General features: G+C 34.7%; 1 protein-coding gene across 3 annotated transcripts in view; it reads left to right on the top strand.

The window, feature by feature from the left end:
- Nucleotides 1-20,195, top strand: part of LOC139685672 (leucine-rich repeat protein soc-2 homolog) — a 50,498-nt gene extending 30,303 nt beyond the window's left edge. For 2 of the 3 annotated variants that reach the window (XM_071582642.1, XM_071582643.1), the window contains 4 exons: nt 16,241-16,365; nt 16,469-16,626; nt 16,783-17,020; nt 17,110-20,195. In XM_071582642.1, coding sequence (XP_071438743.1) covers nt 16,241-16,365; nt 16,469-16,626; nt 16,783-17,020; nt 17,110-17,145 — 557 coding nt within the window. In that variant the 3' untranslated portion in view covers nt 17,146-20,195. The remainder of the gene's footprint in view (nt 1-16,240; nt 16,366-16,468; nt 16,627-16,782; nt 17,021-17,109) is intronic. The other variant, XM_071582644.1, reaches the window with a different exon arrangement.
- Nucleotides 20,196-22,694: the final 2,499 nt, after the last annotated feature.

Below are 22,694 nucleotides of genomic sequence, written 5' to 3'. Positions count from 1 at the left end.
AAAAGATATCCAGGCTTTCATGTGATATCAGATCACTTAAAAGGAATGGAGAAGAGAAAGTAGTGTCTTTGTTTTTTCATTTTTATAGAAGTTAGGCTTAAAATCATCTGCAGCATAAGAAATGATATTGTTCAGCAGAAATTTTCCATTAATTGGAAGTTTGTTCAACAAGGAATGAAAATGTATGTCACAGAATTGGAAAAAAGTAGGGCCCATATTCATTCTATGGATTTTGTCTACCATGGAGGTTTGTAATGAAATGGTTTGACGAGTCTTACCGATGATATCAGCCAGCATCCACTTCCTCCCTCCCAAAAGCAGATAATCTGGGGAGAATGCAGAGCAGAGAGATTGTCCTCTAGGTTTGGTAGACGTTGACCTACTGATGGATGGTCTTTCAAATATCCCTGTATTGCCAGCCCCTCAATTACTATACTATGATCCTCTCACTACCTGAGATCTAAAAATTAAGGGTGCCAATTTCCCCTTATGCTTCCATTTTTCCTGTAGTAATGTAAAAATTCATTTATTTTATTTAGTTATGTGATGCCATGAATACCCCCTTGAAAATGGAAACGGAAGAGGCACATCATTGCACTTCATTTTCTCAATTTTTAATTTTAATTAGGCTCACTGTAATGGGAAACGATAATGTGGCTGACGAAAAATATCTGGGACTAATTAATCAAATGAAGCTTAGCCTAATTGATAAAATATTTCAAAATTAGTATCCTCTTAATAAATAAAAAATTAAATTAAAACGCATTTATTTATAAATATTAATTTTCTGTTTGCACCGTTATTTCTTTTATTATCCATTGAGTCATCTCAGATGAAAGAAATCGGTAGGACATTAGAAAGGTGGGCTGGTGCATAGAAATGGAGGATTGAGAAGGAGGGAGAGGGGGAGATAATACTTAAGAGCTGCATTTAGGGTCCCAATGAAGTGGTTTGCTGCTTATTCACTGATTGTAATGAATATACTGGGGCCCTAACTTTTTTATCTCTCATCACCCTATTTGGTTAACATGTTTTCATCATCCACTTACGTTTTCCTTCCCTTTTTTTCAATAAAAACTTGTCTTGAAAATTCATTTAGCTTTTTGTGACATGTCTTCCCAGGCATACATTGACCCAGACAATGTTTAATTCCAGATTAATTGGCACAATTTTGGAATATTTCAATATAAGAATACTATTTTACATTATTATGGTCATAAAGAATAGCTTGCCATCAAGATAGGTTTTTGATGGACCAAGAGAGTAATGCTCTGATAACACAACACATCAAGCTTAACCTAAAAAGCAACTGGAAACCCTATCACCCTGTATTACAATAGACTATTTTCGACTCAACATACTTTCTATTCCGATCATTTCATTCAACCTGCCTAATATTTTCCTAGCTTTACCTTACTGGTGCCTGTTCCCATTATTATTCTTCAGCATTTTTGGTACTCAATAATTCATTCAATTCAATGCCTGCTTTCTATTTTTCCCTTCAATATTCTCTTTCACTATTGTGAATGCTATCACTTTTTCCCCCCTCTGTTCATTTTACTTCATCCTTCATTTTCCATAACCATATCTCAAATTTCTCTAATCTGCATCTGTCCTCTTGCTTCTCCGAGTTTGATCTGTACACATCATACCTACAATCCCTGTAAAAAATGTCTCTAGTCTTACCTTAACACTATTACTTCAGAGTTCTGTCATTAACAATATCCTCTTTTAAAAATCTTCTTCTTTTAATTCAATTTAAAAACGCCATTCCTGGTTTGCTGATCATCATTTTAAATACTTCTAGAAGCAAAAGGTCTTTGCAAGCAGATGCTTGACTCTGCTTTTGGTCATCCATCAAAACCTTCGGGATGAGTTTAGGGTAGATCTTTTACATCACCAAATGTTCTGTATCAATGGTGTGCACAGTCATCTAATCAATGCCAATAAGATATGCAATTATGTACACACTTAACCGAAGGTCTGAATTCAGCACTTCACGCACACGATGCACATTTTTGTTGGTTCTTTACATTGATGGCCATAAGGTGATGGCTCGTTCTCTACACTCTCTTGACCATCTTTGAAGAGCTAGTGCCACTTAAATACTCCAGTTTGTGAAATGCTTTAATCCTTGTATGCTCAATGAATCATGCCCGAAGTCTCGGTACCCGATTCCCCAGTCCAACACAAAATTTGATGGTGTACCGATGTTCAATCGTTCGCTGCATTTTGCACTTACGGAGTCACTCGACAGGGTTCCACTAAAAACAATCTAGCCTGAACAAACCGTCGCAGGCGATTGGCACTTGGTCTGTTGAAGGTCAGACCCCTCTTTGCCTAGCCTGCACAGTGTGAGCACACTGCACTGTACAATCATGTCAGGAAATATTGTTTCCAATACTTTATATACAATCCATGGATGCTGTATTCTCTGCATTTTAATTTAGAAAAAGTAGAGATGATATCTTCAAGATTTTAACAAATATAGCTGATAGATCAGCTCACTGGCATTATTAGGGCCAGTGATGGTTACCATCCAGCCTCTTATAATTCTCGGTTCTATACTTGTACTTATGCAATCTTAAAAATTTTAGACTTGGTGCTCTATCCACCCAATGTACTCCTATCTTCTTTGATTCATTCTTAAATTGTGCCCACTTTACTCTGTCGAATGCCATCTCAATTACACAGGGCAAACAAATATATCCTATTTGCATTCTAAATTCCTCTTTATGAGTGAAAGTAACTGCTACGGTATATTATGCGTACCCTTCTGTAAAACCAAATTAACTTTCTCATGTGCAATAATTTTCCCTGTCTTTATGCTCGTCTTGATGATTATAGTCACCACCTTTGAGTTTGAAATAAAACCTATAGTCCTAACATACTGCTACCTACATCCTCTTTAGGATGGGAATAGTGCTGATAAAATTCTTCTTTCTGCTAAATTTCCTCCTTCATAACTTATAGCCAAATAACTCTGTTTAGAATAATACTGATGGGCCCAGAAAATATTCCCTTTTCCATAATCTAGCAGCAGTTCTGTAGGGTTATTATCTATCCCCAAAGCCTTGTTTAATTTCAGTATCATGAATGTTATCTTACATAATTTCTATGCAAGAGCTTAAAAGTTAATAGTCATTAAGATATTAGAATAAGGAGATTCATTTACCTGATGACAGTATTTTAAGTACATTTTCGCATTCTGATATTTCACATGTTATGAAAGGCTAAAGGGGAATTACTGTTCCTGCCTTATGTGAAGCACAAACTTATCAGTGTTGAAATAAGAGAATGGCCATACATATTGCTAACATTATTTTTTCAATGAGGAACCAGCTGCTATTTTACTGTTTACTGGGATATCCTTTTGAGTACTAGAGCTGTAAAAATGTGAAACAACGAAGTGATATATTTTTATGCATGTTCACATGATTTAATATGTATTAATGAACATGATGTGATTTGTAAGAAAGTTTTGATTGTGAGAAAAATGTTATTGTAGGTATTGCTATGTACATATAGTATCAGTTACCTGTCAGATGGTGTTTATAATTCTCAATGTGCATGTACCATAGAAGTTTAATGGCTTTACTTAAATCAGTTTATTCAACGCCAATATCTTTTTATGATGAATGCCATGCTGTTCCAAATATTGTTGGTGGTTGTACCAAGTCACTACTTATTGTGAAAGCATTTTGTGTGTCTTTTTTATTAGTTAAGGCTTCAATTGCCGCTTAATGTGATATGGTAAAATCTATAATTAAAACAAAGGGACCAGAAGTCTATGTTCAGAATTTCCTGAGTTTAAAATAACTAATTTATGTACCATTTTGATGTCCTCCCTTCCTCTGATTTGACACTCCCCCTGAAGTATCCAAACGTCATGAAGGGAATTATCTGATAAAATGGTAACCATAAGTAATACTTGAATTACTTAAAAAGTATAGTTTTTAAGCCTGAATCATTCTCTTGGTGTAATTTTGTGTATTTGCTTGCCGTCTTTTGAAATCCAAGGAAGCATTTTCATTTTCAATGGGTTTAGCATAGTGGAATAGCATGCATCTACTCCTACATTTAATTCAATAGGGAGATAAAACTTTTTTAGGCAAGTATTTTCTTATGATGAAGGAGAAGGCTAAGGAAATTCAGTTATGGAAAGTTTTAGATGAAAAATAGCTGTTCACTGTGGTCACCATTTGTAAATAACCAACGCAGTTGTTTACAATTTATTTAGAAGTGATTTTGCTTTGATTGGTTTTACTGTGATTAAAGTAATTAAACTAAAAATCTCTGAATAGTATATCACCTACAGTTTTCTAAGAGAGTTTGTGTCTATGGTGTAATGCAAATTTTATTAATGTGCAAATTAAAATAAGGTAGATTATACCCTTGGTATAAGGTAGATTATACCCTTGTTTATCCATTGTAATTGACTGAGGAAGCAGGAAAACCTGTGTGATATGAAAGTCTTTTAATAATATGCAAAAATCCTCATTCAAATAGATAAACAGTTGAAAATAATGGAAGGCACATTTTTAATGCTTTAATCTCTGCTATATTACTGTAAGATAAAATGAATTTTTATATATATATTGTTTGGAAAAACTGGTTATCAAGATTTTTGGCTCAGTTAAATCATAATGGAAATCAAAAGTTTGAATTATAGTTGTCTTGAAATAGTCGGTTACTAATTAGTTGCTCCAATACCCCTCAGCAGCTGGAAAGTGTGTGCTTAATCATATGAGAACATCAAATGATTTTGTTTAAACATAACTTTTCTACATTATACATCACAGTGAATCCCTTACATAATATATCACAGTAAATCCACCTTCATGGTTATTGTCTCCAAACTATAAGGCTCACTGGTAATTGGCTTGCTGGTATTTTGCAGCTGCTGTCTTCACCTCACATGCATGGGTCATTCAATAAGTCCCGATGAAAAAGTATATAAAATTATTTTGGGTGGATGTTTTTATTTTTCAACAATATTTTAGTCCAATACATTTTTCCCAGCATATTTCCAACTTTTTTTAAGCTGGCCAAAAAGTAGAATTTCGGAAGGTCCTCAAAATAGACCTGAATGTTGGCGAGGACATCCTGTTTTGATGTGAACCGTTTTCAACCATGCCATTTTCTCAAATCTGGAAATAAACAAGCCACTGGGGACCAAATGTGGTGAATGCAGCGGATGTTGCAATAATTTGAACTTTCATGACATTCGTTATTGAAACTCAAGGTGTGTGCACCCATGCATTGTCTTGATGGAAAAGAAATTTTTTTCTTGATTTCTTTGCTCAATCGGTGCAGTAATCACGATAATACTCTCCATTTATCATTTGTCCTCTTTGCAAGTTATGGATTTTGATGTTAATGCATGCATCTCAAAAATGTTTGGTCATGAATTTGTTGATCAATTCTCTCTTCATATTCGTCAGAGCTGAATTGCCTTTAGAATCCCAGTGTTTCAACTGTTCCTTTGTCTCTGGAATGTAGTAGTCTATCCATGATTTGTCCGCAGTTATATATTAACCTAGAAACTCGTGAGGATTGTGATTTAAAAGCACCAAACCGTCCTTCGAATTGACTGCATGATTGTTTATTCTTCACTGAGAGGAAAAAGCACCCATCTTGCCAAGATTTTTTCACAAACAATTTTTCATGCATAATTGAAAACACTGAACCTGGTGTTATACATGTGGCCTCAACTATTCTGCAAACTTTGATTTGTTGATCACTCACAATTTTTTAAATCATTTTGGAGAAAGTCACATCTACTGGATGTTCGAAAAGATTTTCATCATTTGTGGATATACAGCCACGTTTAAACTCATTTACCTAATTGTAAACAGTCACAAACAAAGGAGTAGATATGCCATGAGCTTTATCCAACTTGGCTTTGTTCTCTTTAGGAGTTAAGACTTTAAAAATAGAAGTGTTTAATCGTCGCACAAACTCATTTTGTTTTCAACTTTCTTAATAAGCAAAAGCTTGTTGCTTCAATCAAATATGAAAATTAAACCACATGATGGTTATAGCTGAAACTTAAACAGCAGTCGAGTGAGAGATGTGGAGAGAGGAAATTCATGTCATAGGTCAGGGTCTAGCTCTCTAGCACATCCCTCCTTCTCTTAGCAGTGGATCAGGCCTGTTTATTAGCCTCCATATCTTTCAGGGGGGAATACTTTTTTATATTTTCTTCTGTGATTTGATTCTCCCCTAGGTTTAAGAGAACAATTCTTCTCTGTTACCCTAATTATTTGAGTAACCCGATGATGTTGCATTGCCACGAAACCATGGCCGTAAAAAATAAAAGGTCCTGTGAACATTGCAAAGTTAGTCTTCTTTCATTATCTATGAAAGACTTTCAAAAAGTAATGCCTGAGATAGTGTCTAATTGTTTGATTTTTAAATTGCTAAATTCTTCTGCTGCCAGGCAACCTCTAAATGGACAATATTGGCATTGATTGCAATACTCAATAACTATTTTATTATATCATGATGTTAATGATAATGTGATGTAATATTTTTGGGGAATTTGACATTGACTCTCACAAAGGCTTATATAATTATTTAATTTCATCAAACTTGAGATTTATCTCAGTAATCTAATATTTTTACAGGTCTAATTATTGCATTACTAAAATTGATACAAATTTTACCTTGGAAAAGAAAATACTTTGTTCTTCCATGTATGACCCAAATTTTATCTGGTTGCTTGTGGTCAATGATTTTAATGGTAAAATAAGTATAATATAGTGTTTACTAATTAATTATAATATGCCTGTCAAAGAAACACAATTTATTGAATTTAATGCATGAGATATAAAAATATACACCCAGTGAGAATGAAATCCCAGTGATAATAAAGGTAGAAGGGCATGCACTATCATAATTTGAGTTTTCAGTTATTATGTGAATGGTGAGCTCCTACACACAGTACCTCACAAAGCAATTTGACCTCATAATGAAGCCATTGGAAAGTGAGGGAGGGTTATTAGCAAAGCAGTATTCAATACTCTGCATTATCAAAAATTTAACTAGGATGCACCATGCAAATCCTTTTATACAGGCATACCTCACTTGATGACAATTTGCTTAGTGCTAGTTCATTTCAAAATCACATAAAGTAGTCATTTAGTGGCTTAAATAATTTCATTTTAATATAAAATAAGTCTAGCTGAACCCTCAAATTATACAGTGGCACATACAAATCAGACAACTTTTATAGGGTTATATACGAGGGTCATCCGGAAAGTAGTACCCGTTCGTGAAATAAAAAGACAAAAGTAAATATTAACAAACATAAAAAATTTTATTTGAAAGAGGATACTTTAAACTACTTCTCAACATAATCTCCAAGCAAATTAAGGCATTTGTCATAACGTGTGACAAGTTTCTGTATTCCTGCTGCATAGTCCTTCGCCACCAGCTCATTGAGATACGCGAGGGACCCATCTTGCACAAATTTTTGCATAATGCAGATGGTGTTTAACAATTTCATGAACAATTGTTCGAGAAACATTGGGAAAATGCTCACAGATGTCATCAATTGTGACGCGCCGATCGTTCCTCACGAATTCGTCAACTGAGCTCACCAGTTGGTCTGTAATGACAGACGGTCTCCCCGAACGCTCATCGTCGTGTGTGTTCCCCCTCCCCATGTTGAAGTTGCGACACCACCGCCGAACAGACGACTCGTCCATTACATTGTCTCCATACACCTCCTTTAATTGGCGATGAATATCACATGGGCGAACGTTTCTTGCATTGAGGAATTTAATCACTGCCCTCACTTCACAACTGGCGGCGTTCTCAATTTTTTTAAACATTGTAAACAATCACAGAAACAACACAGGCAATGCTAGCGTCACGCAACTTGGCTCAGAGAAGGCAGACAAGCCACTGAAGCTATCTGACCTCGTCCAGCGGCTACTCGCGTCGTCAGCACTTCATGCGGCACGAACGGGTACTACTTTCCGGATGACCCTCGTATATATACATGATTTTAATGTAATTTTGCATAAATAAATAAGTCGTGCAATTCTTATAAGTCAGCAATTTTTGAACAAATTGAAGCATTATGCTAGTTTAATCAGAATATTAATCGCACTGATGGATATACTTTTTTATCATGATTACTGAAAGCCTCAATATGGCATTTATGTTCTAAAACCTTGGTCAGTTATTATTGATAAACCAGTATGGATATTTACGATTAATTTCTCTTTTGTGACAAGGAGTTATACACTTTCTTTTTAAATTATTCCTTACTACAATACTCTGCGAATCACAGCAGCACAGTCTCACCCATGCAATGCAGAATGGTAAGTTTTCTGTTCATTATGTTGTTTAGCCAGCATAAGCCAATGACAAATAACTGCATAAAGATGATGCTGTTAAGTTAAACATGTTCATAGTTCATGCTGCAGTCCTATATGTTTCTCCCCTCTTTACCACTGTCAAATATGTCATTGGTGCCCAACTAAACCATGACGAAATTCTGCAGGGAAATGAGCAAAAAGGATTTATTAGATTAACAACTTAGTAAATGCATTTATTCTGCAAAAAATCAAATCTCTAATTGTTATTTAATATTTACTAATGCTCCAAGATGTAATGAAAAAATGTTGATCTATATTCGTATCAGTGCATAGTAATTTTCAAGGAGCACGTCAATCACTCTACCGAAAGAACAATTATAAAATGATCATTCTTAAAATAGCAATTCACATAGCAATCTATTGTGGAAAAGATGAGTTTTAACCTTTTACTAGAAGCAATGGGCTTCCACCTGGTAAATGCATTCCAAAATTAAATTTATATGGAGAATTAATGTTATTAACAGTTAGGTAATATAAAGGCAAGCATTTAACTTGCAGCCTTGTCATTTTTGTCTGTATAATTAAAAAAAAAATAATTATGCAGGATTATGTGCATGGTGTTTTTTGATGTTAAATTTCTTTGTAGTTGAAATATTCATAAAATATAAAAACTCTGGATTCAGCATGATTCCTAAAATAAAAAAAATCCACGGATAGAAATTGTGAGGTTACTCCATATTTCTTGCATGATCACTCTGACGTCCAGAGTGAATGCATGATGGTGTGGTAATTTCTTTTGTGTGTTGGATATGTGGGCATCACTATTGCACATGGTGTGCAGCTCTTGCTATGCTGGGTTATGTAGGAAAAGTAATTCTGGTTTCTGCTAATTTCTGGTTTTTATTCTTTTTTATGTAACCCTCCCTTCTCAATAGCACCTATGGTGCTATGTGGCATTTAAAGGTAATATTTGGGAGTATCATTTAAACGGAGATAAGTAGATACCAGAGAAAAGTTGAAAATGGATTTGGCTGTTAAAATGATGTTTTAAATAGCAAATTTTACCAATATTTGCTAGGGAACAAGTAATGGTGAAATTGTTCTCACATAATGGTATAAATGTGCTTCTTTCATTTTATTCTCAAAAGCAGGTTTAGAAAGAAAATTAAGAAATATTTTTTGACAAAAATTAATAAATTAAATATTATTCATTGCAGTCTTAGGTTATTTTTAGTTGGAGGCTTTCAGATTTAAGGACATAAATAAACAGAAAGTAACTCCTGAATGTTTGTTATATTGTTTTGTGGCAAATAAAATGTGTATGGTAAATTTAGGTGTCTAAGGTGGCTTGAGCAACATGACCCCTGTACCAATTAACGGTGCCATGGAGCAAACTTCAGTATTACTGGATGATTTTCAAGAGAAATTCACTATGTCTATAGATAACTTGAAATTCCATTTAGAAGTCTATTTTGAGCTATTTCTGCTGAAAAACTGGCCGTAACTTTGATTTTCTTTGCAGTTTTAATCTGTTTTGGATCATCTGAAGAGAACAAGATGTAATGTGTTTTAATGTAGAGATGTACAGTATGGAACCTCATATAATATCTCAAAAGTTAGCCAAATTAGAAATTCAACCACTGCAATTTTTTGCCTAATTGTCTACCCTATTTTTAGAGAGTTGTTTAATTTTAAAAAGGCAATGTCTGTTGCAGAAGCACATTTATTATGCCTTCTAAAACAAATTAAGTCACAGGTTATGCAATAAAAGGGATGGCGTAGACAAAGTGCAAAAAATGTTGACAGAATTTGCTCTGACTTCCATTCAAAAATCACTGTTTTAAAAGTGTCATTGTAGGCATTATATTTCTGTACATTTGATTATTAATGGCCAGACAGCATTAAATGAATAAAAATGATTCTTTTGCATTTCTCTTTTTTAAAGAATAATATAGAATTCTGAGCATAGTTCACTAAACAGGAATTTTATGATATGAAGGGATGGTTCAAGTTACTTTTTGTCTTTATTGCTTCTCCGTAATAAGAAATCATAGTTGATGAATGATTTGTAAAGGATGATACATGGGATTTTTTAGACTGAAGTGTTTTAATTTCTCAGCAATGAAAATTGTGTTTTGGTGAGAAATTTTGTTGCAATACATATGCTGTTTAAAAAAAGGTCAAAACGAGATCTTTTTGAAAGTTGCAAGAGTATGAAATTACTTATGGAGTGACAGTTATATCATAATGTAGAGCCAGGGTTAGGAAAAACAAAAGTAACAGGGTAAGCTTTGGATTTGTAGATATTTTATAATTTTGATCAAAAGAAGTATCTCTCAAAGAAGAACTCATGTTTACTGAGTCATTTTGTCCTGAAAATGCTTCTAAAGTAAGAACATCTGTCACCCAACTATACTGTCTACTTGTACAAAGCGAATTCTGTTCTATAACATATACATTAGGGTGAAAAATGAATCCAGTGAGAACATTTTAATATTTTTAATCATAGGGAACAAATTTTGTTCATGAAAATTTGCCCAGTTCCTCTTGAAAATTTGAAATCTTACAATATTTATTTGCCCACCATGTACACAGTAATCAACCTAAAGGGATGTTTGAAAGATGAAGGTGGAGTTCACCTAATACTAAGCCCATTTGCATAAAACATTCACACATCAAGGTAGGGGGCCAGTTCCACTCCCTGTGTTGCTTGTGGTTTCCGAGGAAGATATGGTACCCAAAAAATCACAGTTTGGGTGAAGCTGAGGGTGCTCAGAGGTATCACCCAGAATCGACTCAGGCCTTCTGGTCAGTAGCTCAGCACTCTACCCACTTGACCACCATGTCCCTTCCCATTACTATCTTAGATAATTTTAAATTATCAATCTTATTTCATGATAAACTAGGCAGTTTATTCTTTTCCCATAAGCTTCTTTCTGAACCTATACATTGGTAATGTGCATTAATAGGGATTGTTAGGTGAAGATTCTGATGGATGAATGAAACAATTTCTTCTCCTCCTTTCAGCTTGTATTGGTCCTTCATCTCTCAACCCTTTCTTTGCATCCACAGAATGTTATGTTTATAAAAAAATAGCCAGATGTTGCCAGTGAGAGTTTAAGCACATGCTAGGTTAATAATATATTATTGAAAGGGCTTAATTGGCTTTTATTCCACGCAAAATTTTAAATACATACACAAATTGCTATTATATTTTTTTAAATATTTACAGACTTGAGTTTTGCAATAAGGATTGGATGTCAATGAATTGTCGAGGGGGATCGAGATGGTGCGGGGGCTAGCGCACTGGCTTCCCACCCTGAGGGCGCGGGTTCAAATCCCGGCGGTGTTGAATATTTTTCAGAGGTATCTCGATCCCTAATTGATGTGCTTTGTGGAGGGCACTTTGAGTGAGTACGCCGTCCGTTGGATGGGACGTTAAGCCACGGACCCCTTGGCGCCTTTCGTAAAGAGTAGGCTAATGCCGACGCCGGGTTTCTCTCCACCCTTCATCCTTTCCTATTCATCCCCTATGGCGCAAATGACCTCAGCTGTCGGTCGCCTCCCCTCAAAACTACTACTACTACGAATTGTCGAGTGTTTTCTTCTGATTCAGTTATTGTGTGTGTTAATGGGCAAGTCTGAATAGCATCTCTGTATTCTCAAAATGTCAATTGGGTAATAATAAGCAAAGTTATGGTAGTGCATACAGTATCATTTGAAAATTTCACAAGGTTGAACTTGTATAATGTTTTAGTCTCTAGGGTTACAAGTTTAATGTAGGCATGGGGAGGATAATTTTCATACTGAATTATATTAGTATGCAAGATGCCAGTGAGAAATAAGATAATTATATTCTTAAGTCACCTTATGCTAAGAATTTTTTTCTTGCGCATATCTCTCATAACAACTGGAGAAAAGTTAAGCCTATTCAAATCAAACTAGTGTCTAACTTCTTCAAAGTTAAATGATTGAATCACAATTTTTTTTTAGTTGTTGTTCATAGAACACCCTCTGTCATTTGGAAATGAGTAGATGGTTAATGAGTGTATAGTGTGTGTGTGATATTAGATGGAACATTGATTGTCAAAATTAATTTTTGAGAATGCAGTGTAATTTGTTTTATTGAAAAGGGATTGGAAAACATGATGTGCAAACAGACGAGACATGGTTAACATTGGCAAATTATGAGTACATTTGTTACTTGAATCACTTGGGAATCTGATCTTTCAAGGAAAAGCATAGAATCAATTTACTGTCAGTGTTAGGTGTGTGTAGTAATAAAATTAGAGATGGGGGAGCTTTTTCCTGTGTAACTATGTAGAATGAATTTATTTTACATGAAAAAACAAGCGATATTGTTTTCACCCTTATATTTATTTAAAAAGTGGAAGACTACTAGTATTTTGAACTCTTGGGAGGCATTAAATAGCAAATTATATTCAAAATAGATGTGCTTGAGTTGAGTAAAGTAAATGCAATAGTGAACTAGTTGTAGAATTGTATTGTTACTAGCATAAGGGAAAAACTAGAGCAGGAGCCCACCTCCAAGGAATCAGGCCTGACCAAAACTTAAAAAACAAGGTCACCCTGAGTTGTGTGTTGATTAGTAGAAATAATTATAGCACCACCCTAAATCAGCAGTTTGACTTAATGTTTTGCCAAAATAGCTGCTAATTTTGCTGTGGCAGAAATTGTGATTATGTTAAATGTGTCGGGGTGTGCATTTTTAGTACTAACATGCGAATAGCAGGTGTTCTTAAATCTCGGGGAAAATCTTCAATTTGGTGCCCCCATACAAGTTTGGTTCTTTATTGTTTGGTCTGTACTGCAAATGTAAATCAGGTTGCTACATAGGTGCAACTCTCAAGAGTTAAGTGTTCACTGTGGTAGCTCTTACCAATGAATATTTATTAAGGATCATCTCCATTTCGTTCAGCACCCTGCTCAAAGATTGCATACCATTTCACTCAGGCTCTGCTAGTAATGCTTCATTGCATAATTCCTATTTATTAATTAATGACTGATGTTCTACTGCCTCCTTCATCTCTACCTTATGGGTGGTTGATTGTGCATGATGTGAATCAAGATCCACAGAATATAAGAGGTGTAATGTGTCAAGGGTCCTTTAATCTAGAGCAAATAATTGTACAAATACATGCTATCCAAACAGTTCCATTTTTCATCCAAGAAAGATCATAAAAATATTTCACCACACATATCATTGCTACCCCACTTTCTAACTTGATGTAAATATTGTAAATAATTCAAGTTTTATTGTATATTTTATTGAATCAATCAATAATTTTTTCTCTGCCTGTGCTAAGTTAAAGGTTTATATGCTTCCAGGAAGATGCATTGAACCTGGGCATCCAATGGTGAAATCCCACCAACACAACTGAGGATGATCAATATGTCACATTATTTATGTTTTGTGCACCTAGTATGGGATTCTGCCAGTTTCAGTACTGAATACTTGTTCAAAAATATAATGCCGTTGCAAAAGTAGCTGAATACCAGAACTGTACCATGGCCATAACTTTCTGGAATATTCTTCCATTTACCAGGTACAAGGGTTCCCACACTAATGAAGAAATGCCTCCAAGACCGAAATGCCCTCGGAAAATTCCACTGGATATCAAGATGATCTTAATATATTCTCTCAGATGTGAACTTCATTTTTTCATAGGTGACTCACTGAAGGTGACAATAACCATAATTGATAAGGACAGTATTTTCCAAACATTTCAATTAAAAAATTTTCTTTGATTTTTTTCCCTGATCCATGGGGAACAATATATTGAGAAGATAAATCCAGCGTATTTATGATTTCCATCTTGTCTAAATGAAAATTTGGTCACAGGTATTGATTTGGGTAGGCTGAATCATACTTCCAAGAGAGACAAGCATGCCTGTGCCTCTCTCTGGGATTGTAGGCAAGCTCTGTTATCCATCATGAGTTGTTTTGGGGTGGTGTTTGTGTGAAAGGTGTGGTGAGTAGAATGGGTAGATGGTGTGAATGTGCAGTAATTGTGGCAGGCCATTGTGCATTTGGCAGAGAATCTCTTTGAGCTCATTGGCTTATTTTATGCATGGGTTTACCAATGTAATTTAATGATATCTGCTACCCATTGTAGTTATCTGTTTTTGCGGATAACAGCGACAACCTCCTGGAATCAGCCCTCTCTAAAAGCATTTCCAAACACTTAAGTCAAGAACAGTGCGTATATTCTGGTTAAGGCAGTGTACGGTTACAGGCGATACATCCAGTGATTAGTCACGAGTTGGGTTGAAACATGGCATCACTAGTCCAAGGGTTGCTGACTTAAATAGTTTTCATGCACAGAATTAACTTGCAGATTCCTTGATGAGGAATTGTATTCTGGCTCTAACCAAGTATATATCCTCTTGTTTGTTGATCAAATTTTGTAAGAAATCCTTCATCACATTTAAATGTGCACTATATATGTGTTTTTCATTATATTTTGTGTAATGTAATTAGAGAATGTAATTTCTAATGTTTTTTTGGCTTCAAATTATAACTTTTCCATTTCAGCCAAGTGTGCACAACCTATGATGCCAATGTTTTTTTGTTTCATCCATTATAATAACGTTAGGTAATCATATTTGAAATGTTCAAATATTTTTTAGTTGTTAGCCATCTCATTAATTTGATATAGAGCATGATAAGCCTCTGTTATTTCTGTTTGCCTTTAGAGATTTGTTTGTATGCTACTGAACTATTATTTATTTATGCTGGTGACTAATTCATCAATATTCTTCCAGTTTTTCATAATTCTATTATTCCTTCTTTGTGTTTGTTCATTGTCACTCCTGTGTTATTTTGCATTTCTCTTGTAATTCTTGTATGTTGCCTTATCTTGTTTGTGGTGGTTTTGAACTACGAGGGTCATCCGGAAAGTAGTACCCGTTCGTGCCGCATGAAGTGCTGACGACGCGAGTAGCCGCTGGACGAGGTCAGATAGCTTCAGTGGCTTGTCTGCCTTCTCTGAGCCAAGTTGCGTGACGCTAGCATTGCCTGTGTTGTTTCTGTGATTGTTTACAATGTTTAAAAAAATTGAGAACGCCGCCAGTTGTGAAGTGAGGGCAGTGATTAAATTCCTCAATGCAAGAAACGTTCGCCCATGTGATATTCATCGCCAATTAAAGGAGGTGTATGGAGACAATGTAATGGACGAGTCGTCTGTTCGGCGGTGGTGTCGCAACTTCAACATGGGGAGGGGGAACACACACGACGATGAGCGTTCGGGGAGACCGTCTGTCATTACAGACCAACTGGTGAGCTCAGTTGACGAATTCGTGAGGAACGATCGGCGCGTCACAATTGATGACATCTGTGAGCATTTTCCCAATGTTTCTCGAACAATTGTTCATGAAATTGTTAAACACCATCTGCATTATGCAAAAATTTGTGCAAGATGGGTCCCTCGCGTATCTCAATGAGCTGGCGGCGAAGGACTATGCAGCAGGAATACAGAAACTTGTCACACGTTATGACAAATGCCTTAATTTGCTTGGAGATTATGTTGAGAAGTAGTTTAAAGTATCCTCTTTCAAATAAAATTTTTTATGTTTGTTAATATTTACTTTTGTCTTTTTATTTCACGAACGGGTACTACTTTCCGGATGACCCTCGTATATGATAGCATGATGTATATTTATTGAATTGAAGCTACTTCCATCTGAATATAATTTACTGACTGCAGACTCTTTATCTTGTTCAAATATTTCAAGTTCTAGAAATTGTGCTTGGTGTATGTAATTTTGCAAATAATTAAATGAAAAATGGACATGACAAATGTCTGACCTGCATTATTTATAAAAGTTGGTTGCATGTGACTAGTTAGTGAGACAGTTTCTCAATATCATTTGTTTTTTTTCTAAAATAGATGTTGGAACATGGTGCAATATGGTAGAACTAAACCTTGGGACGAATCAGTTATCAAAAATTCCTGATGATATCCAGTGTCTTCAAAGTTTGGAAGTTCTCATTCTATCAAACAACCTTTTGAAGGTGTGTATTATTTATCGTTTTTCCTTTGAAAGAAGAGGAAAAAGTTAATTTTAAAATTGTGATTATTTTGTACTGAATGTCTTATCTTTTGACAAATTTGTAGAGAATACCTGCCAGTATAGGGAATCTTCGAAAACTGAGGGTTCTAGATTTGGAAGAAAATAAGCTTGAAACCTTACCAAATGAAATTGGCTTTTTGAGAGATCTACAGAAACTAATTGTTCAGTCAAACCAGCTGTCAAGTTTACCTAGAGCTATTGGGTATGTATCTTAAAAAATGTTAGCTGCTTATAAGTATGGAAGCTAGACAAATCACTCACTGCTTGCCTCTAGAAGGCAAGGAAATCTCTGTTGAAATTTATATTGCTTTATCCTCAAGAGTCCTTGATATCTAAATGTCTCTGTTATGTTTCATAGGCATTTGACTAGTCTGACATATCTTAGTGCTGGGGAGAATAATTTAAGTTACCTCCCTGAAGAAATTGGAACATTGGAAAACTTGGAGTCATTGTACATCAATGACAACCAAAGTCTGCATAACTTACCTTTTGAGCTGGCTCTATGCACCAATCTTCAAATCATGAGTATAGAGAACTGTCCATTGACTCAAATACCACCTGAAATTGTTGTTGGAGGGCCATCTCTGGTGATACAGGTAAAGCAGAACTGATGATTTGTCCATGTGTACATTTAGGCTAAATGGTCTTTTTTGCTAGCCTACTAATGTGAATACTCTTTTTACAGTTCTTAAAAATGCAAGGTCCTTATCGCTCAATGTGAAGATACTGAAGAGGAGACCTGTCAATGGGAATAGTAATCTGGAGAGGTACACAATGCTGTTGAAATAATTTCATGTATTGATCAACTCTGCCCTCTTTCACGAAGGATTAGATAAACTGAAGTGATTAAATCAAAATTTGTTGCTGTGAAAAAAATTATTTTTTAATCTTGGAGACAAAAATGTGGTTTATTTGCTATAAAATTTTAATAAGTGAGGATATTTGATGAGTAAATTGAAATTTATGCGTAAGCCATAAGTGAAAAATTGCTTATTTGCAGTTTTGCTTGGTAAATTCATGTAGGACCATAAGTTGAGTAAATACATGAAATTTGAAGGTACTGCTGCGTTGAGGTGAGCATAAAAGCCAGAAAGTGAATGTGAAACTAATTCCTCCCAATTAAGGCAAATAGAGAAATATTTATCAATAGCGATAATTAATCTCGCTTAATCTCAAGTCTCATGTGCTATGAAATGTCTGTAAAGTGTTAATGTTTCTGTCTACATAATATGGGAATTTTTTCCATGATGGTTAATTCATGTTATTTCAGAGCGGCATTTTTTGCTGTACGTTGTAACGTTTATTCAAATTTATAATTGTTTTTAACTTAGTTACACTCAATATTTGTACCTGAATTAAACTGAACACAACTGCAAATCAGAGCCAAAATAGTATTGAGTGACATCTTAGATCTATGCTTGTTGCCAGACAACTCTACTATAATAAAGCTACCTAAGTAGCTCAAGTTGGCTATTGATTAAGTTGGTGTGGACGTTTATAATTCTATTCTATGTGATCTTTAAGAATTATTCCAAGTAAATTGTTAAAGCTGTGCCATTTATTCACAAGTATTTTGTATAATGTATATTTAGTTTTTAATTGAGACATTTTAGAATTTTATTTTACATTCATTGTCTGTTCTGTTTCCATCAAGAGACTAAAAATATGAATAATTTTGTCAAGTCCAAACCACCACTTCGGGAGTTGCCATGTGTACTATATTCCTTGTTGAAGTATATGTCTTTCAAAACTGTTTGTGGGCTCCGTAGAATACCCCTACAAGATAAAACTTTTCGAAGGTGCTTGTTTGTGTGATTTAAAATAGTGGCTTAATACCATTAAAATGATTAATTTTCTATTTTTAATGCTTTGTGTATATGGTGTCTCATGAGCAGTGTTTCTCAGTTACTAGTCTTAAGACTACTGCCTAATTATTGAACAAAGAAAAGTTGTGGCACAGACCAATATATTTTCCCTTGTCAAGTGTCCATCCCCAATATTATTGGTGATTCATAACATAATGCTATTTGGCTTCTGCCTAAACAGCTTGTAATGCCACCTCTGTGAAATGTGTCATATATACATAATGTTATTTTTCCTGTGTATATTTTAGGCTAACCCTAGGTAAAGTTCATACAGTCACAATGAGTGAGCCATTACTGGAAAGACAGTGAAAAATAAAAGTTGAGCTGAAGTCAAATTGAAGCAGTCATCTGGAAGTCATTAAATGATAGTTGGTACTTTAAAGGTAGAGGGCCATTGTTATGCCAACTTTGAGAATCACTGCTCAAATGTGTTAACAATGTTAATGTATGGTAACTAATATTCTGATCTCAATTATTTCTGAATATTGGATATCTACTGTGTATATTTAATTTTTAGGTGTATCACAAATGCAATTATACAATTTCACCTCAATTACCAATATGTACTTGAAAGCAGACGCAAATGTGCCTGCTTGAAGCTTTAAGGTTGTCTAGTTGATATGTATACTCCACAAAATAGTGTGAAATGAGTGCTCTGGAGAAAATTTTCTTAATCTTGTGTTATGTTGCAAGCTTTTGAGCTGAATATATATTATTTTCCTCTTCAGTTTCTTTAACACATGTGCATAGTGGTTCACAAAATGCCTTTTAAAATATGATTTTCATCTGTTTATCAGAAGATTTTTTCTATCGAAATGTTATCTCCATCAATCACCAATGGTCTTAATTTGGTAATTGACATGTTGTATCATTTGGATTTTACATAAACCCCTAAATATGTAAAATGTAACTGGTAGGACAATTAGTTTTTGAAACAATTTTGTCAACTCAAAAAAATTCTTCAGTTATGATAAAAATTATGGGGACTGTTGAATAAATTGGGATTTAAGGGGATTTGTTCAAGTTTTTCAGACATTCTCCGATGATGTGAATTCTTCACTTTGCTAGATCACTTCTGGTCCAGAGGTATTTGTTCTACTGATCTTGAGTGGTAACTTAGCATTTTTCTACGTGTTTTGATCAGTCATTTTATCAACAAAATTGAGTGAAGTTGAATTTCAGACAAATATACTAATTTATGCAACAAGCTGTTTTTTGATGTTTTTATCGTGACTTTTTTTTAAAAACACCTCCACAGAAAAGGCTGATTAATGAGGAACTTGTTGATAAAACTTTGTAAAAAAAATCTTACAAAATCTGAGCTTAATGGCACAAGAGGTGTTAAGTATTTAAGAAGTTAAAAATGTACTAATTAAAAACCTAGGTGGGATTGAATCCCACAAAATAAATGATGGTGGGTATATAATTATTAAACAGATTTTATTTCGACACTGCATGTTACGTATTAATTTCTCCCGTGTTCTGTTATCAGATGATTTTGAAATGTTGGCAGTACATCTGAGCATTGATGAGTGAGTCATTTTCAATAATTGGATTCAAGTAATGGGCCTAGGTAATAGTTATATGATTTTTACTCACTGTTAAGTGTGCTCATAATCAGAAAACCCTCATCAGCTCTTCTGCCTATGAGTGTTTGTGGATATTTGTCTTAATTTTCTGTCAATATATAGTTGTTCCCTGCCCAAATTCAAAATGGAAGCTTACTGTACGTTATTTATAATACCTGAAGTGGAAATATTTATGGGTTATTGTCACATCCCTTATGTGTCACTTGGGTTATTGTCATACCCTAATGTGTCATTTATGTTGATGTATAAGTGTAGGATGATTGGGCATCCTGGGATTCCAGGAGTTGCCCCAAAAATATATTTCCTACAGCAAGCAATATATGTTGGTTATTCACTGCCACCTTTGGATTGTGAATGATTTTCAATGTATTATGGCAGACTTTATGAGTGAAGGATAATAAGTTATTTTTTTGGATGATGGTGAATGAACATTGCATTCTGAAGTCAGGGTCACACTGGTTTAGAGCACAAGAGAAAGAAAGTTAATTTTGTTGTCCACAGACAATTATGAAACTGGGAAATTTTGAATGTTCTGGCAATTTTTTAAGGGAAATGATTGAAGGGTCCTAATATCATGAATTGTTTGAATAATTGGATATTATCGATGTGGTATCTGGTAAATCAGTTTTATTTCATCTGAATGTCCATAATGCCAAATGAGATACTAGGCTGATTTTTTTCCTGAGAAGTTAAACAGTATTTTGATTACTCATGCAGTTTTTGTTAAAGTTCAGAGTAGTCAAATTGTCAGGAGAAAGCCTTAGAATTGCTTAAATCATTCAGAATTTGAGGAAGTGAGACCACTTTTATCACTTGAAGGCCATCGTGCATGCAGACCCTGCAAAAACCAAGACTATAGTTAGAACAGCATAAGTGATATTGGAGGTGTGCAAAACGATGAGGGGTAATAAAAACATGCCAATTCGGATTTTTTAAAATGTGGAGAAAAATATTTGCGAAATGGTAACAGTTTTAGTGTCAAAAATTCAGGGGGTAAAAACCTTGAGTGTCTGCAGTACCCCAGTGACCCATGTTCACTAATTTGGGACCAGCTTCAAAAAATGACATAGATAACAACAATTGGATTTTTTGTTTAAACTCTGTTTTAACTCCCAAAAATTAGTTATCACTGCTGATAAAATAATATACCCAGTTATTTTCCCTGGGGAATTCTTAAACCTTTCTTTCATATTCAAGTAGTAGTTTTTTGCTATTGTACTTCTGGTGTGCATGCAGAGACCATTGCTATTCATCAATTCTTTGAACCATAATTTTGTCTCAGAAAAATTGGCAATAGAAATACTTATTGCTAATTTTCTTGCATCAATTAAAATCATTTCTGTTGAAACAGTAATTTTGTTCTTCCTGTGTTTTATCCAGTTCCAAGCATATTCCTAGTGCTGTGGATGTTAGGAGCGTATGAACATTCAGGTTTTTTTTACTCCTATCTGTATTCATAGAATCAATTTTCTGCCTCCTCCATTCTCATATCATCTGTCTAGTTATTCGGTCAAAATGCCTTTCTACTGCCCTGTTTCATTGTTCTGATGCATTACTCATGATTTACAAGTTTAAATGCTATACTCCGTAACAATCTTCTCTCTTTTAATCCCATGCACTTATTCTAAATTTAAATTTTTATGCAGCACTTAGTTTTTGTGTCCTGATGGGGACAAAATGGGGATGTATTACACCTTGAATGACACTCTGATTTATGATTAATTTGGGCATTTTATAGGAAGTACTGTCAATAAAATATTAAAGCTATCTTACTACTTACTCAAAACAGTGATCTTTATCAAAATTTGTGATGGACACTTAACTATTTATGAGGCCTGATAAGGGGAAAAATACGTAACAGAAGTAATCTTTTGCACTTTATGATTTTGAATATACATAAACAGTCAGTTTATTAAGGTCAGAAGCGCAGAACATTACCCACTGCATTATCATGTCCCTGAAATAAAAATAGGCTGTACAAAGTCATAATATTCATCCTTAACAATGAGTTGTATCTACCTTTTTCTTGAGTAGAAATCAGAGGCATGTCACCAGTGTCTGACACCATAGATAAGATGTGCATGAATGAATGCATGGTATGCATTGATGAGATACTCGAAAGTCTCACCATTTAAATTTCTTGAGTGAATATGGGACTCTGGAAAGTTTTTTTTTAATACTATGGATATGGGAACTAATGTTAGTTAATGGTCAAGTGAGTGAATGAAAAGTAAATGAGCAAGTAAATGAAAAGAATCCTTGTCACATGCCAGAGGTTTTAGGAAACTGGAAGAGAATAATTTTTATTAGAATAATGAAAAGTCTGTTTAAAGAGAACCATAGGAGTTCCGTGGAAGAAGGGTCTATGAAGTCTCAATGTTGCACCGATTAAGTCATTAAATAAATAAAATTATTAACTTATATTAGGGTGACAAGTGCCAGTTTGATTTCAGATATGGATAAATGTTTTATCGTTGGCCAATAAGATCTCTATGGGCCACTACCTTACTGTGCTGGATAGGTTTGTTTTTGTGTCCCTGAAAGCTAAACTGGTGGGATCTTAAGCTCCTGGCTTAGTCACCTAAGCCAGGCAGGTCAAAGAGTAGGAACCTGGCTTAAAGTGGCCCTGGGTCCTCCCAAATTTGAGGCTGAGAATGGGACTGACAACCCCACTCTATAACAAACCTTATTGTTGGGAAACATTTACTTACTTAACCACTTTAGTGGGGTGAGGTTGAGGCTTGATAATCCCTTCTTCCACCTCCTATACATTAAAAACAATTACAAACATCCAAGCCTTAGGTGGAGGAAAACCC

The sequence above is a fragment of the Hetaerina americana genome, unplaced genomic scaffold (genome assembly GCF_022747635.1).
Source record: "Hetaerina americana unplaced genomic scaffold, ioHetAmer1.1.p SCAF_12, whole genome shotgun sequence".
NCBI classification, from domain to species: domain Eukaryota; kingdom Metazoa; phylum Arthropoda; class Insecta; order Odonata; family Calopterygidae; genus Hetaerina; species Hetaerina americana.
This window is presented reverse-complemented; position numbering and strand designations above follow the sequence as displayed.